The sequence below is a fragment of the Erithacus rubecula genome (assembly GCF_903797595.1).
Source record: "Erithacus rubecula genome assembly, contig: SUPER_W_unloc_6, whole genome shotgun sequence".
Classification (NCBI taxonomy): Eukaryota; Metazoa; Chordata; class Aves; order Passeriformes; family Muscicapidae; genus Erithacus; species Erithacus rubecula.
The window spans coordinates 260632-274473 of record NW_027636224.1 but is presented as its reverse complement, the minus strand read 5'-3'; the positions used below and the strand labels follow the sequence as shown (position 1 = coordinate 274473).

The 13842-nt window shown below is 47.2% G+C and overlaps 1 protein-coding gene across 1 annotated transcript in view; it reads right to left on the bottom strand.

The window, feature by feature from the left end:
• LOC306814107 (ras GTPase-activating protein 1-like) overlaps nucleotides 1-13842 on the bottom strand; it is a 197792-nt gene that overhangs the window by 31537 nt on the left and 152413 nt on the right. Inside the window, exon 21 of the mRNA XM_079329830.1 lies at nucleotides 1491-1558. Within this exon, the coding sequence (XP_079185956.1) occupies nucleotides 1491-1558 (68 nt within the window). The remainder of the gene's footprint in view (nucleotides 1-1490; nucleotides 1559-13842) is intronic.

Genomic DNA, 13842 nt, shown 5'->3' with positions numbered 1-13842 from the left:
AACCAATCATATGTGTATACCCAGGAAATTCAAGGCCTCTATTTAAGAAGGGTTCAGAACAATAAAAAAAGGCTTATGTCATATGAATCTCAAGAGGGTCGCGTATCTGTCTCCAACCACAGCCCCTTTCAACATAATAATGAGCCTTTTGTTGTATTTTCTCTCCCTTGTCCAGCTAATAAGGGGGAGTGATTGAAAGTCTTTGGTGAGTGTCTGGCATCTGGCCAAGGTCTACCCACCACAAAGGAATACAGCAAAACTTAAAACTTGGAATTCCATAAACACAGCCTTATGTCTGGTACAACAGTAACACACATACTAGCTGTTGTATCTCTAAGACATCAACTACATCCATAAGTTTAAATGCTCAGAAACAATTCTAGGTACTTAAGCCAACTGCAGTGGAATAATCTATGCCCTCACCAGGTACAACAAAGCGCCATGCCAACTTTTTAGATATTATGCATATCAACATCCAAAGCACACCTAAGAACCGTTTAGGAGAATGCTGTTATCAGCCAGAACCATACTGCAGATCAGTATTGCAATTTCACAATCCTGTTCTAGCAAACAGGAATAGTCCCTGTCACTGCTTTATTTACTGATAGAGATATACTCTACAAAGAGAGCATCAAAACCCAGGATAATGTTTTTGTACTGGGCCTGGCTAGGACACAGTTAATTTTCTTCAGGGCAGCTCATATGGAGCAGTTTTAGATCTTTGACCAAAATAGTACTGATAGAAGACTAATATAGCTTTTGCTGAATGATCTTTATACAGCATCAAGACTGCCTGTTTTTCACTCTGCCTCCCCCAATGAATAGACTGAGGATGAGCAATAGGCTGAGATTAGACAGAACAGGGCAGAAAACGCAAACTAAGCAAAGAGATATTCCATAACATATAAAGCCATGCTCAGCAATAAAAGGGAAAAGAGGGAGGTTTTATGGGTGTCAGCCATCTTTTGTTTAGGAATTGGCTGGGCATCGGTCTACACATGGGAGGTAGTAAGATTGCCTTTGCATCACTTGTTTAGTTCTATTATATTTATCCTTTACTTAGTAAACATTTATATATTTTTTGTTTGTTTTATCTTGATCCCCAAATTTTCTTGTTTTTATTCTCTTTCCTCTTCCCCCATCCTACTGAGGGTGAAGATGAAAGTGAGCAAGTGACTGATGCTTTATCTGCCAAACAGGGTTAACCCACAACAGTTTTCTTTATGAAAAACTTTAACATTTACTTTCTCTTTTTTTTTTTTTTTAATTTTTACTTTGAAACAAGATATTGGGAATAAACATAAACACTGTCTAATCTTTAAGATTGAGAACTGCATGCTGGCTGCCTTAGGGACAAAGTCAATTAATTGATATGATTAACATGATTTTGCACAGTGTTCAAATGACTTAATATTTTGCTAAATTAGGCACTAAAATAACTTCATGCCTATTATTACATAAAGTATTAATTCAGTCTGAAGCATAGTCACCTGAGATGATATTAAACATCCTTGGGTTCAGGATAGCAGGACAAATCAGTCGAAGAAAAACAAAGCCACTGAAATGGAAAAAAAAAAAATTTGTTCAGTAATAAAGCTATCATAAAATAATGTAGTCTTTAGGCATTTCAGTAAATGTGTAAATCTTTCTGAGATGACAACCAGCCTGTGCTCCATGTTTGTTAATTAAAAATGTCTTTTTATGATTTCAACTATGACAAAAAAAATAAAACCAGACATTGATTTCCCAATTAAGGTGAACTTCTGAAACTACCTGGGAAAATCTTAACTGTAAAGCCATACTGAAGTCTGCAATCTAAGACCACACTGGCTTTATAAAGGAGGCGCACTTCATCTCCTGCCTCCTACAAGTGTTGCCCTGTCTACTATCACAAGTAATTCATCCTAGAGCCACTCATTTCCCCAAGTCGACATAAGGAGAGCAAGAGTGCACAGTAAAAATAGGCTTGAACCAATCCATCTCCTAACAACAGTATGCCAATATACTAGACAAATAATACTGGATCAGCTACTTTCTTCACAGAAGTAATTGCTGCCACCCAGACAATCTAGAATGCTAGGAAAAAGTACTCAGTTTGACTGCAGAACTAGGAACTTAGAAATCTAAATTGTTGCATTAGTTTTGCACAGTCTGGTTCTTGATAGTGGGGGGACCACAGAAGGGGCTTCTGTGAGAAGCTACTAGAAGCTTCTACCATGTCCAGCAGAGCCAATCCCTGATGGATCTGAAGATGGACATACTGCTGGCCAAATCTGGGACAATTAGAGAGGTTGGTAATGCCTCTGTGATGATATATTTAAGAAGAAATCTAAACAAAGTTTGTGGTGCAGTTTTAATTCTAGTTGAGGAGGAGGTGAGAACATGTGAGAAGAACAACTCTGCAGACTCCAAGGTCAGTGAAGAATGAGAGGGAGGAGGTGCTCCAGGTGCTGGAGCCAAAATTCCTCTGCAGGCAATGGTGAGGACCATGGTGAAGCAGGTTGTCCCCATGCAGCCCATGGGGATGCACGGGGGGATGCAGAGATCCACCCACAGCCCGTGGAGGAGGTGCCCATGCCGGAGCAGGTGGATGCCTGGAGGAGGCTGTGGTGCAGTGGGAGACCCGTGGAGAGAGGGGCCCTACTCCCAGCCTGAAGCAGCCTGTCCTTAAAGGACTGCACCCCGTGGAAGAATGACCCATGCTGTAGCAGTTCAAGGTGTACTTCTGTCCGTGGGATGCATTCATGTTGCAGCAGGTTTGGGAAGACTGTTACTCATGAGATGGAGCCACATTGGAGAAGTTTGTGGAGAACTGTCTCCATTGGAAGGGACCCCACGGTGCAGCAGGGGAACGACTCTTCTCCCAGAGCAGTGAGAGAAAGCAAGGGTGATAAACTGCCCAAAACCCCACTCCCTGCCTTCCTGTGCTGTCATTGGGAAGGAGGGAAGGGTTTGGGGGAGAAAGAAAGGTGTTTTGAAGGGCTTATTTTGCTTCTCATTATCCTGCTCTGATTTTGTTAGTAATAAATTCACTTTATATCTCTAAGTTGAGCCTGTTTTTCCCTTGATGGTAATTGATGAGTGTTTTCTCCCAGTCCTTATTTCAACTCATGAACCCCTCATAATATTATCTCTCCTCTGTCCAGTTCCAGGGGAGGGTGAGTGTCCTAGGTTGCAATGCAAAGATGTGTCCAAAAGTATGTATTCTATCACCATCTGTTGAAAACAGATGGGGTAGTGATCCTTATCTCTGTGGGAGATATCCTCTGCTAATGGGCCACCTTTTAAAAACCAGGTGGGACAATGTTCTTTATCTTTTCCAAGACCCATCCTTCCTCCAGGAATACATTTTCTGTTAATGGGCCATTGAGTACCACTGCATGACTGATAAAATTACATCATCCCATTGTGAAATGCTCTAGCCAGGGGGAGGAACCAAACATTTCCTACCAAGATAAAAAATGAGATTTGGAACACCAAGGCGGCCCTTACCCACTGATTTCCAGAGGACAAGAGCTACCAGACTTTTCTACAGGATTACTACTTCAACAAGGCCACTTCATCTGGACTACTACCACCACCCTAACTAGCGGGATGTCAAGTTCTATTCTGGCTCTGTCAGTGGTTTTCTTTTGTACTATTGCATGTATTTTTATTATTTTTTCCTATTAAATTGTATTTCTGACTTGGAGTCTCTCACTGGTTTTGCATCCAAACCAGCACAGTGAGTGAGCAGCTTTCATGGGTGCCTGGTGTCCGGCCAGTGCCAAAACACGACAACTATCCTTCAGTTTACCATGAGAAAAATCTAACTTTCTGTTGACAGCTAAAGTAAAAGAAAAATAAAATAAAATATCCATTTCAGGTTAACCATAATTCTGGAAGACTGCTGTAAAATGAAGAGACATATGGACCAACTAAAGCAATCTAACTCACCTCTCATTTTGTTCAGAGTGCATGGACACTACCAGCAGACTGTCTTTTCACTACAGCAATACCGAACGTTGACCTCTTACAAAAGAGTGGAAGTGGACCTTGCATTACCTTGCTTTTAAGTACACAGTGATGGCATTGTCCATTATTAATGGGAAGTGACACATGTAGCAATGAGGTTAACACACCTTTCATGTGTCCAACACACTTCAATTCCAATATATACTGTTATAGAAGTCTCCTGTTTGTCCAAGAACCATGGATTATGGGTTAACAAAACACTGCTGGCCCAGTGTGAAACAAAACTATTTTCTATGAGATTAATTTAAAGCTACGAAGAAGTAAATAACTTTGAAGTGATGGCATGTACATTAATTTCTCCTATAGATGGTGTATTGGTTTTGCACAGCCTGGTGTTTGGTAGCGGAGGAGCCACAGAGGGGGCTTCTGTGAAAAGCTGCTGGAAGCTTCTACCATGTCCAGCAGAGCCAATCCCTGATGTCTCTGAAGATGGACATACTGCTGGCCAAACCTGGGACAATTAGAGAGGTTGGTAATGCCTCTGTGATGACATATTTAAGAAGAAATCTAAACAAAATACACACAGGTTTTCTTCTAGTCAGAGAAGCGGAGGAGGTATGAATATGTGAGGGAAAACAAAATGGTGACACCAAGGGTAGTGGAGAAAGAGGGGGAGGAGGTGCGCCAGGTGCTGGAGCCGAGATTCCTCTGCAGGCCATGGTGAGGACCATGGTGAAGCAGGTTGTCCCCTGCAGCCCATGGGGATGCACGGGGGATGCAGAGATCCACCCACAGCCCGTGGAGGAGGTGCCCATGCTGGAGCAGGTGGATGCCTGGAGGAAACTGTGATCCAGTGGGAGTCCCACTGGAGAGAGGGGGCCCCTGCTTCCAGGGTGGAGCAACCTGTTCTTGGAGGACTGCATCCCATGGAAAGACCCACGTCACAGCAGTTTTGGGAGGACTGTGTGCCCATGGGGGTAATTCATATTGCAGCAGGTGCGGTAGGACTGCTGATTGTGAGAGTGGACCCATTCTGGAGAAGTTCATGGAGAACTGTGACCCATGGGAGGAACCCCACAGTCTTACAGGGGAACTACTCCTCTCCCAGAGCAGCAGAAGAAAATCTCGGTGATGAACTGACCAAAACCCCCATGCCCTGTCTCCCTGTGCTGTTGGCAGAAAGGAGGGAGGGGCTGGGGAGAAAAAGGTGTTTTAAGGGTTTATTTTACTTCTCATTATCCTCCTCTGATTTTAGTAGTAATAAATTCACTTTGTAACTTGAAGTTGAGCCTGTTTTGCCCTTTGAAGTGTTTTTTCCCGGTCCTTATCTCAACTCATGAACCCTCAGTTAATTTTTATTCTCTCATTTTCCCAGTTTTGGCATGGGAGGGTGTGTGAGTGACTCTCGTGGGTGCCTGGCATTGGGCCAGCATCAAACCATGACAGATGGCCTGAGGACAACTGGGATATGAACCCAAGATGGACCTTGCAGACACAGAAAGTTTGCTGCTTTTTACAGTAGTCAAGCTGACTAAATTAGGAATGAATCAATACCTATGTATGGTCTTTTACAGAGAAACAGAAATGGCAGTACTTTCTGAATTTTACAGAAGACAAGCTACTCAGGCACTTAAAAACTATCCACCTGTCTTTGAATATGTAATTATTCCTGGACCAAAACTAGTGCAGCAAAAGATAATATTCTTCACTGGAGGCTGCAAAAAAACCCCACAAAACTGTACTCTAGAGACAAGTCGCAAGTATCCACTGATGAAGAGAGAATGGGACTCAATATTTACAGTATCCAGCAGAGATCCCAGAAAAATTCTCAATGCAAGCTATATCACTTAGGGAAAGCCACATGGTGCTCCCTGGAGATTGGAAGAAACAGGAAGAGACATGGTATTTGCTTCTAAGTTTGACATGCTTGCAATAGACTAGCCCAAACACCTCTAATAAGAGCAGCCTCAATTTGAAGGGAAAACTGCTGCAGAACACTGTTACAGGTGCCACATTGCAGCTACTCTGAAGCTACAGCCCTGTTGGGGGTTGAGTGCTTTTCTGTTACTGTGTCAATTGAAAGAATTTTTCCCATTATCATGCCAATGGAGCTGGCCGGGCTACACCCAGGGTCCCTGATGGGTCCAGACAAAAGGGGTGGGTGGGGACGGCCCCCGGAGGGGCCTCTGAAGCTTCCAGGAGGGCACTCGCGTTTCCGGCGAGCTGGGAGGAGGACGCCTGGGATCGTTCAGCCACGCGGCCAAGCACAGCAGAGCCAGACCCTCTGCGATCACCTGCCCTGCATCTGCCCCGTTTCCAGCCTCCTGCCTCTGCGGACACAGCTGATCCCCCGGACACACACGGTGAGCGAGGAGCCGCCGCCCTCGGTGAGGGTGAGCCCATTCCCGCCCGAGACCAGCGTGGCCGCTGCTGCCCCTCCCCCCTCCCTCCTGCCTTCGTTCCCGTCTGCCCTCTGGCAAATCCAGGCTCTGGACTAAGTACAGAGACAGCGTGCTTGCATCTAAAGGGACTGACACCGAGTTATCTATTTCGTTCTGTTAGCAATTTTAACTGTTATTGTTTTCTGTTTGTATAGTTAGATATATTAGTAAAAGAGCTGTTATTCCCACCCCCCCTTATCTCTGCCTCAGAGTCCTTGATTCAAACAATCGTAATACTTGGGAAAGGGGAGTGGAACCAAAGTCTCTATTCCAAAAAGGGAAACTTCTGCCCCTACTGGCAGACACCTGTCCTTTCAAACCAGGACAGATTTTGGCGCCCAACGTGGGGCCCGAGGGCACTGAGTTGAGAGTTAAGACAGGAATAACAGCTCTCTTAACTGGCAATATGTTGTCTGGTTTAATCTGGTTTGTGTTCCATGTGGTCACAGCCATCTCCCTCCAATTTGCAAGCCCTTATTTGAATTTGGGCCCCCTCACCAAGGTTGCTGTGGCTATTGTCCGATTGGTTTGGTGGATTGATTATGTCAGGAATTCATGGGTTTTTAATTTTTTCTGGGAAGCGGTTGCATGGATCCGGAGCTATCGTACTCTAACTGCGTGTTTCTGGGGCTATTTCAGTAATGGTACTTACTGTGAGATAACGAGTGCAAGGGAAATTTTCTCCCAACCCATCACCCAGTTTTTTGAGGCTACCCCACTGGTTCTCAAGGATTTCAGATGTGTTTTAATTGCCACTGTTATTATACAGTGGCTGGTGTTGCTGGTAGGCTTGTTCTACTTAGCATTCAGAAACAAGGGAATATTGGCTTGGACAACAACTCTGATACCTGCCCCAGGGACTAGGGATGCTGCCCCAGAACCTGCCTCTGCCGCAGGGACTAGGGATGTTGTCCCAGAACCTGCCTCTGCCCCAGGGACTAGGGATGCTGCCCCAGAGCCTGCCCCAGGGACTAGGGATGCTGCCCCAGAGCCTGATGCTGCCCCACAGCCCACTGCAGAAATGAGCCACCCAGAGTGGGTGGGGGCTCTATTGAAGGATATAGGCCAAATGCTGAAGGAGCATAGCCAGATGATGAAGGAGTATTTTTCTCCAGCTGGTGAGAAACCCTGCCCTAAAGAGGGAGAGTCAGATGGTGCTGCAGTGGAACCCGTAGATGTTGTATCTGTCCAGGTTCCAGCTGGATCACAGGAGCAGCCACAGCCAGCAGCAGTTGCTCCTGTGGAAACTAGGAAATCTAAGATTAAAACGAGGCACTTAGATAATGGGGATCAGCAGGGAGGGTCCTCACAACCAGCAAGGGAGCCAGAGGTTGAGATTGTCACCGAGTCCCTCTCATACGATAGTCTCCGTAACCTGCATAAAGACATTGCTCGGCGGGGCCGTGAGCCTTTCACAACTTGGTTACTTCGGGTCTGGGACCTTACGGGAACAGGTGTTCAACTGGATGGAACTGAGGCCAGGAATTTGGGATCCTTGGCTCAGGATTCAGGTGTGGACCAGATATTCGTAAGGGAGCAAGGCCTCCTTTCCCTCTGGGACCGGCTTTTAATGAGTGTGAGAGAGAAGTTTGTCCACAGAGAGAGAATGCAGGAGCACCACCGTAGGATGCGCTGGAAGACCCTTGAGGAAGGGATCCAGCAGCTGAGAGAGACAGCAGTATTAGAGGTACTCTTTGGCAGGGATGGACAGCATGACAATGACCCTGACAAGGTCAAGTGCACAGGGCAGATGTTATGGAATCTGGCAACCTTGGGTCCATCTCAATATACCACCTACATAGCAATGATTAATGCTGATAACAGTCCAGAGACAGTGTGTTCTGTTGCCAACAAACTCAGAAATTTCGAGAGCATGATGAATGGCCCAATGCAGGCTAATGTCTCTGCCGTGGCCAGGGACCTCCAACAGGTCGAAGATAGGATGAGGGATATGAGGGAGGAGATGATGGAGGAGATGAGGGAGGTGAGGGAGGAGGTGAGGAAGATCAGCATAGCAGCAGTACGAGTCACAGGCCCCCAAGTCAGAGCTTCACGTCCCCCAGCTAGGGAGAGAGGGTACACCTCACGAGCTGACCTGTGGTTTTTCCTGCGAGACCATGGGGAAGACATGGGAAAATGGGATGGGAAACCCACTTCTGTCCTGGCAGCACGGGTGCGTCAGCTCAGGGAGGGAAATGCTAACCAAGGGAGCCGCACTAAAATGAAGGTAGCCTCAACCTCCCACAAGCAAGGTGCAGGGTATTACAGCAAGGAGGATGTTCTGTCAGATCCCCTGAAAGGAACCTCCGCTATGTATGCCCAGGAAAGAAATAATAACCAGGGCTAGAGGGGCCCTGCCTCTAGCCAGGGAGAGGCATGGGATGACAGGATCTATTGGATAGTGTGGGTGCGATGGCCTGGCACGTCAAAGCCACAGAAACATAAAGTGTTAGTTGATACTGGTTCACAATGCACCCTGATACCATCAGAACATGTGGGGAAGGTACCTGTTTCCATTGTTGGGGGGACGGGGGGATCACAGGAATTCACTTTGCTGGAAGCTGAGATTAGCCTGACAGGGAAGGGGTGGCAGAAACATCTAATTGTAACTGGCCCAAGGGCACCGTGCATTCTAGGCATAGACTTCCTCAGGAACGGCTACTACAAAGACCCAAAGGGGTTCAAGTGGGCTTTTGGAATAGCTGCTGTAGAGACAGAGAGCATTAAGCAGTTGAACACCTTGCCTGGACTGTCAGAAAACCCCTCTGCAGTAGGACTCCTGAAAGTGACTGAGCAACAGGTGCCAATTGCCACCATGACTGTGCACCGCCGGCAGTACCGGACAAATCGAGATGCTGTGATCCCCATCCACAAAATGATCCGTGATCTCGAGAGCCAAGGGGTGGTCAGCAAGAGCCACTCACCCTTCAACAGTCCCATCTGACCTGTGCAGAAATCTGATGGAGAATGGAGATTGACTGTGGACTATCGGGCATTGAATGAAGTGACTCCACCGCTGAGCGCTGCCGTGCTGGACATGCTGGAACTCCAGTACGAGCTGGAGTCCAAGGCAGCAAGGTGGTATGCCACCATTGACATTGCAAATGCATTCTTCTCCATTCCTTTGGCAGCAGAGTGCAGGCCTCAGTTTGCTTTCACCTGGAGGGGCGTGCAGTACACCTGGAACCGACTGCCCCAGGGGTGGAAGCACAGCCCCACCATCTGCCACGGACTGATCCAGGCTGCACTGGAAAAGGGTGAGGCTCCAGAACATTTACAGTACATCGATGACATCATTGTGTGGGGGAACACAGCAATGGAGGTGTTTGAGAAAGGAGAGAAGATCATCCAGATTTTACTGGGAGCCGGTTTCGCCATTAAAAAGAGCAAAGTCAAAGGACCTGCCCGAGAGATCCAGTTCCTGGGAGTGAAGTGGCAGGATGGACTGCGCCAGATCCCCACTGAAGTCATCAATAAGATCACTGCAATGTCCCCACCAACAAGCAAGAAGGAGACACAAGCTTTTCTAGGTGCTATCGGCTTTTGGAGAATGCACATCCCTGAGTACAGCCAGATTGTGAGCCCTCTCTACCACGTCACTCGCAAGAAGAACGATTTCCATTCGGGCCCTGAACAACAGCAAGCTTTTGCCCAGATCAAACAGGAAATCGCTCATGCAGTGGCCCTTGGCCCAGTCAGGACAGGACCAGAGGTAAAGAATGTGCTCTACTCTGCAGCTGGGAACCATGGTCTGTCCTGGAGCCTTTTGCAGAAGGTGCCTGGTGAGACCCAAGGCCGACCCCTGGGGTTCTGGAGCAGAAGCTACAAAGGATCTGAAGCCAACTACACTCCCACAGAGAAGGAAATCTTGGCTGCCTATGACGGAGTTCAAGCTGCCTCAGAGGTGATTGGCACAGAAGCACAACTTCTCCTGGCACCCCGACTGCCAGTGCTGGGGTGGATGTTCAAAGGAAAGGTTCCCTCTACTCACCACGCCACCGATGCCACATGGAGCAAGTGGATTGCCCTCATCACGCAGCGCGCCCGTATTGGTAACCCAAATCGCCCTGGGATTTTGGAGATAATTACGAACTGGCCAGAAGGTGAAGATTTTGGTCTCGCTGATGAAGAGGAGCAGAAGCAAGTGACCCGGGCTGAAGAAGCTCCACCGTACAACCAGCTGCCAGCAGATGAAACACGCTATGCCCTTTTCACCAACGGTTCCTGCCGCATTGTGGGGATGAACCGGAAGTGGAAAGCTGCCGTATGGAGCCCCACACGACAGGTTGCACAAGCTACCGAAGGAGAAGGTGGATCGAGTCAACTTTCTGAACTCAAAGCTGTTCAGCTGGCCTTGGACATTGCTGAGAGAGAGAAATGACCAAAGCTCTACCTTTACACTGATTCGTGGATGGTAGCCAATGCTCTGTGGGGTTGGCTGGAAAGGTCGAAAAAGGCTGACTGGCAACGTAGAGGAAAACCAATCTGGGCTGCTGATGAGTGGAAAGACATTGCCACTCGGGTAGAGAAGCTCCCCGTGAAAGTCCGTCATGTGGATGCCCATGTTCCCAAGAGTCGGGCTGATGAAGAACACAGGCACAACAAGCAGGTAGATCAGGCTGCACAGATAGAGGTCTCAAAGATAGACTTAGATTGGGAACACAAGGGAGAACTGTTCCTGGCTCGATGGGCCCATGATGCCTCAGGCCATCAGGGCAGAGACGCCACCTATAAGTGGGCACGAGACCGAGGGGTGGATCTAACCATGGACAGCATCTCTCAGGTTATTCATGACTGTAACACGTGCGCTGCCATCAAACAGGCCAAGCGGGTGACACCCCTCTGGTATGGGGGGCGATGGTCCAAATATAAGTATGGAGAGGCCTGGCAGATTGACTATATCACACTGCCTCAGACCCGCCAGGGCAAGCGCTACGTGCTGACCATGGTAGAAGCCACCACCGGATGGTTGGAGACCTACGCTGTGCCCCACGCCACTGCTCGGAACACCATCCTGGGCCTGGAAAAACAAGTCCTCTGGAGGCATGGTACCCCTGAAAGAATTGAGTCAGACAATGGGACTCATTTCAAAAATAGCCTTATAAACACCTGGGCTAAAGAACATGGCATTGAGTGGGTGTACCATATTCCGTACCATGCAGCAGCGGCTGGGAAAGTCGAACGGTGCAATGGTCTGCTTAAAACCACCTTAAAGGCACTTGGTGGGGGGACTTTTAAGAACTGGGAGATCAATCTACCAAAGGCCACATGGTTAGTGAATACCCGAGGTTCCACTAACCGAGCAGGCCCTGCCCAGTCAGAGCCCTTGGGAGCAGCAGATGGAGATAAGGTTCCAGTGGTACACCTGAGAGGCATGTTAGGGAAAACTGTCTGGGTGAACTCTGCTTCCAGCAAAGACAATCCTGTTCGTGGGGTGGTTTTCGCTCAAGGACCAGGTTGCACTTGGTGGGTGATGCAAAAGAATGGAGAGACCCGATGCATACCCCAAGGGGACCTTGTTCTAGGGTGAACTATATATGATACTGTGCCTGTAACTACATGTATGTATATAATTTAAAGATTTCAATATGATGTAGCATGTTGGCATGGAAAAAATTCGGGGTGGATAATGTTGAGGGTTGAGTGCTTTTCTGTTACTGTGTCAATTGAAAGAATTTTTCCCATTATCATGCCAATGGAGCTGGTCGGGCTACACCCAGGGTCCCTGATGGGTCCAGACAAAAGGGGTGGGTGGGGACGGCCCCCGGAGGGGCCTCTGAAGCTTCCAGGAAGGCACTCGCGTTTCCGGCGAGCTGGGAGGAGGACGCCTGGGATCTTCAGCCGCGTGGCCGAGCACAGGAGAGCCAGACCCTCTGCGATCACCTGCCCTGCATCTGCCCCGTTTCCAGCCTCCTGCCTCTGCGGACACAGCTGATCCCCCGGACACACACGGTGAGCGAGGAGCCGCCGCCCTCGGTGAGGGTAAGCCCGTTCCCGCCCGAGACCAGCGTGGCCGCTGCTGCCCCTCCCCCCTCCCTCCTGCCTTCGTTCCCGTCTGCCCTCTGGCAAATCCGGGCTCTGGACTAAGTACAGAGACAGCGTGCTTGCATCTAAAGGGACTGACACCGAGTTATCTATTTCGTTCTGTTAGCAATTTTAACTGTTATTGTTTTCTGTTTGTATAGTTAGATATATTAGTAAAAGAGCTGTTATTCCCACCCCCCCTTATCTCTGCCTCAGAGTCCTTGATTCAAACAATCGTAATACTTGGGGGAGGGGAGTGGAACCAAAGTCTCTATTCCAAAAAGGGAAACTTCTGCCCCTACTGGCAGACACCTGTCCTTTCAAACCAGGACAAGCCCAAACTCAACTAGCCTAGAAGTAAACAAGTCCCTGAGTGAGTAATGATAGGATGGATTTGAACACATACAAAGGATCCCAGTCAATTAATTGAACCCTAAATTCAGATGTATCATTGGCCAGGGAAATGGGCATGTTAAGACCCCAAAAATCACGTGTATATCCAGGACATTCAACTTCGTTATATAAAAAAGGTCCGAACAATAAAAGAGGCTTTTGTAATATGGATCTCTGAGAGGTCATGTCGCCTCTGTCTCTGACCCACGACTCCATGCAACAGGCAGGCATTTTATGGAAGATTTTTCTTCGTTAAAATCTTGAGTCATTATTGTTATGAACACTAAATTTCAGGAAAATAAGCATGGTAGGTACTGTATTAAGTACAGTAACATTAACTGAAACTCTGGGGAGGGAAGGACTCCTATATCTTCATTTCTGTCTCCATCCAAAGTGATAAACAAGAGCCAATGACAAATCATCTTGAAGACACTGTTCAATGGGAGATTCACCTCAGTAAATCAGATCAGTGCCAGATATTGGTCTATTAGAAAACTAGGCTTGCAAAAAAAAAAAAAAAAAAAGGTAATGCAAATGTAGAAAAGATGTGGCTTTGAAATCTTTAAATCCCCAGTAACATTTGCAACAAGTGTCACGACCTCATTTTTGTCAAAGGTTCTTTTGACCTGCACTAGCAACTGATAGTGTTAAAGAAAACTATTTATTCAATTGATTTATGAATGCAGACTGGATTTTCTGTACTCGGTGCCAGCTCAAAGGAGTCTGGTTCAGTATCCTGGCACATTTTTAAAGAGACTCTTGAATGTTTCAACATGATTGGGCTGGAGCAGAGAAATAAAACTGGGACAGCATAAAAGTATGTATTTTCCAAAATGAATGCTGATTCCAAGTGATCAGCACAGGGAGCCTTTATTGATTCAGAAAACTATATATTCCAATGCAGAAAGTACCTCAGTAAAATCTAATTGACAGTCCAACCTCCTTTCTGAGAAGGTATTAGTTTCTTTAACATGTTATGTCTGCACTTTAAATGACACTTAGCATGTGTAAGATTTTTCCAGTAATTAGC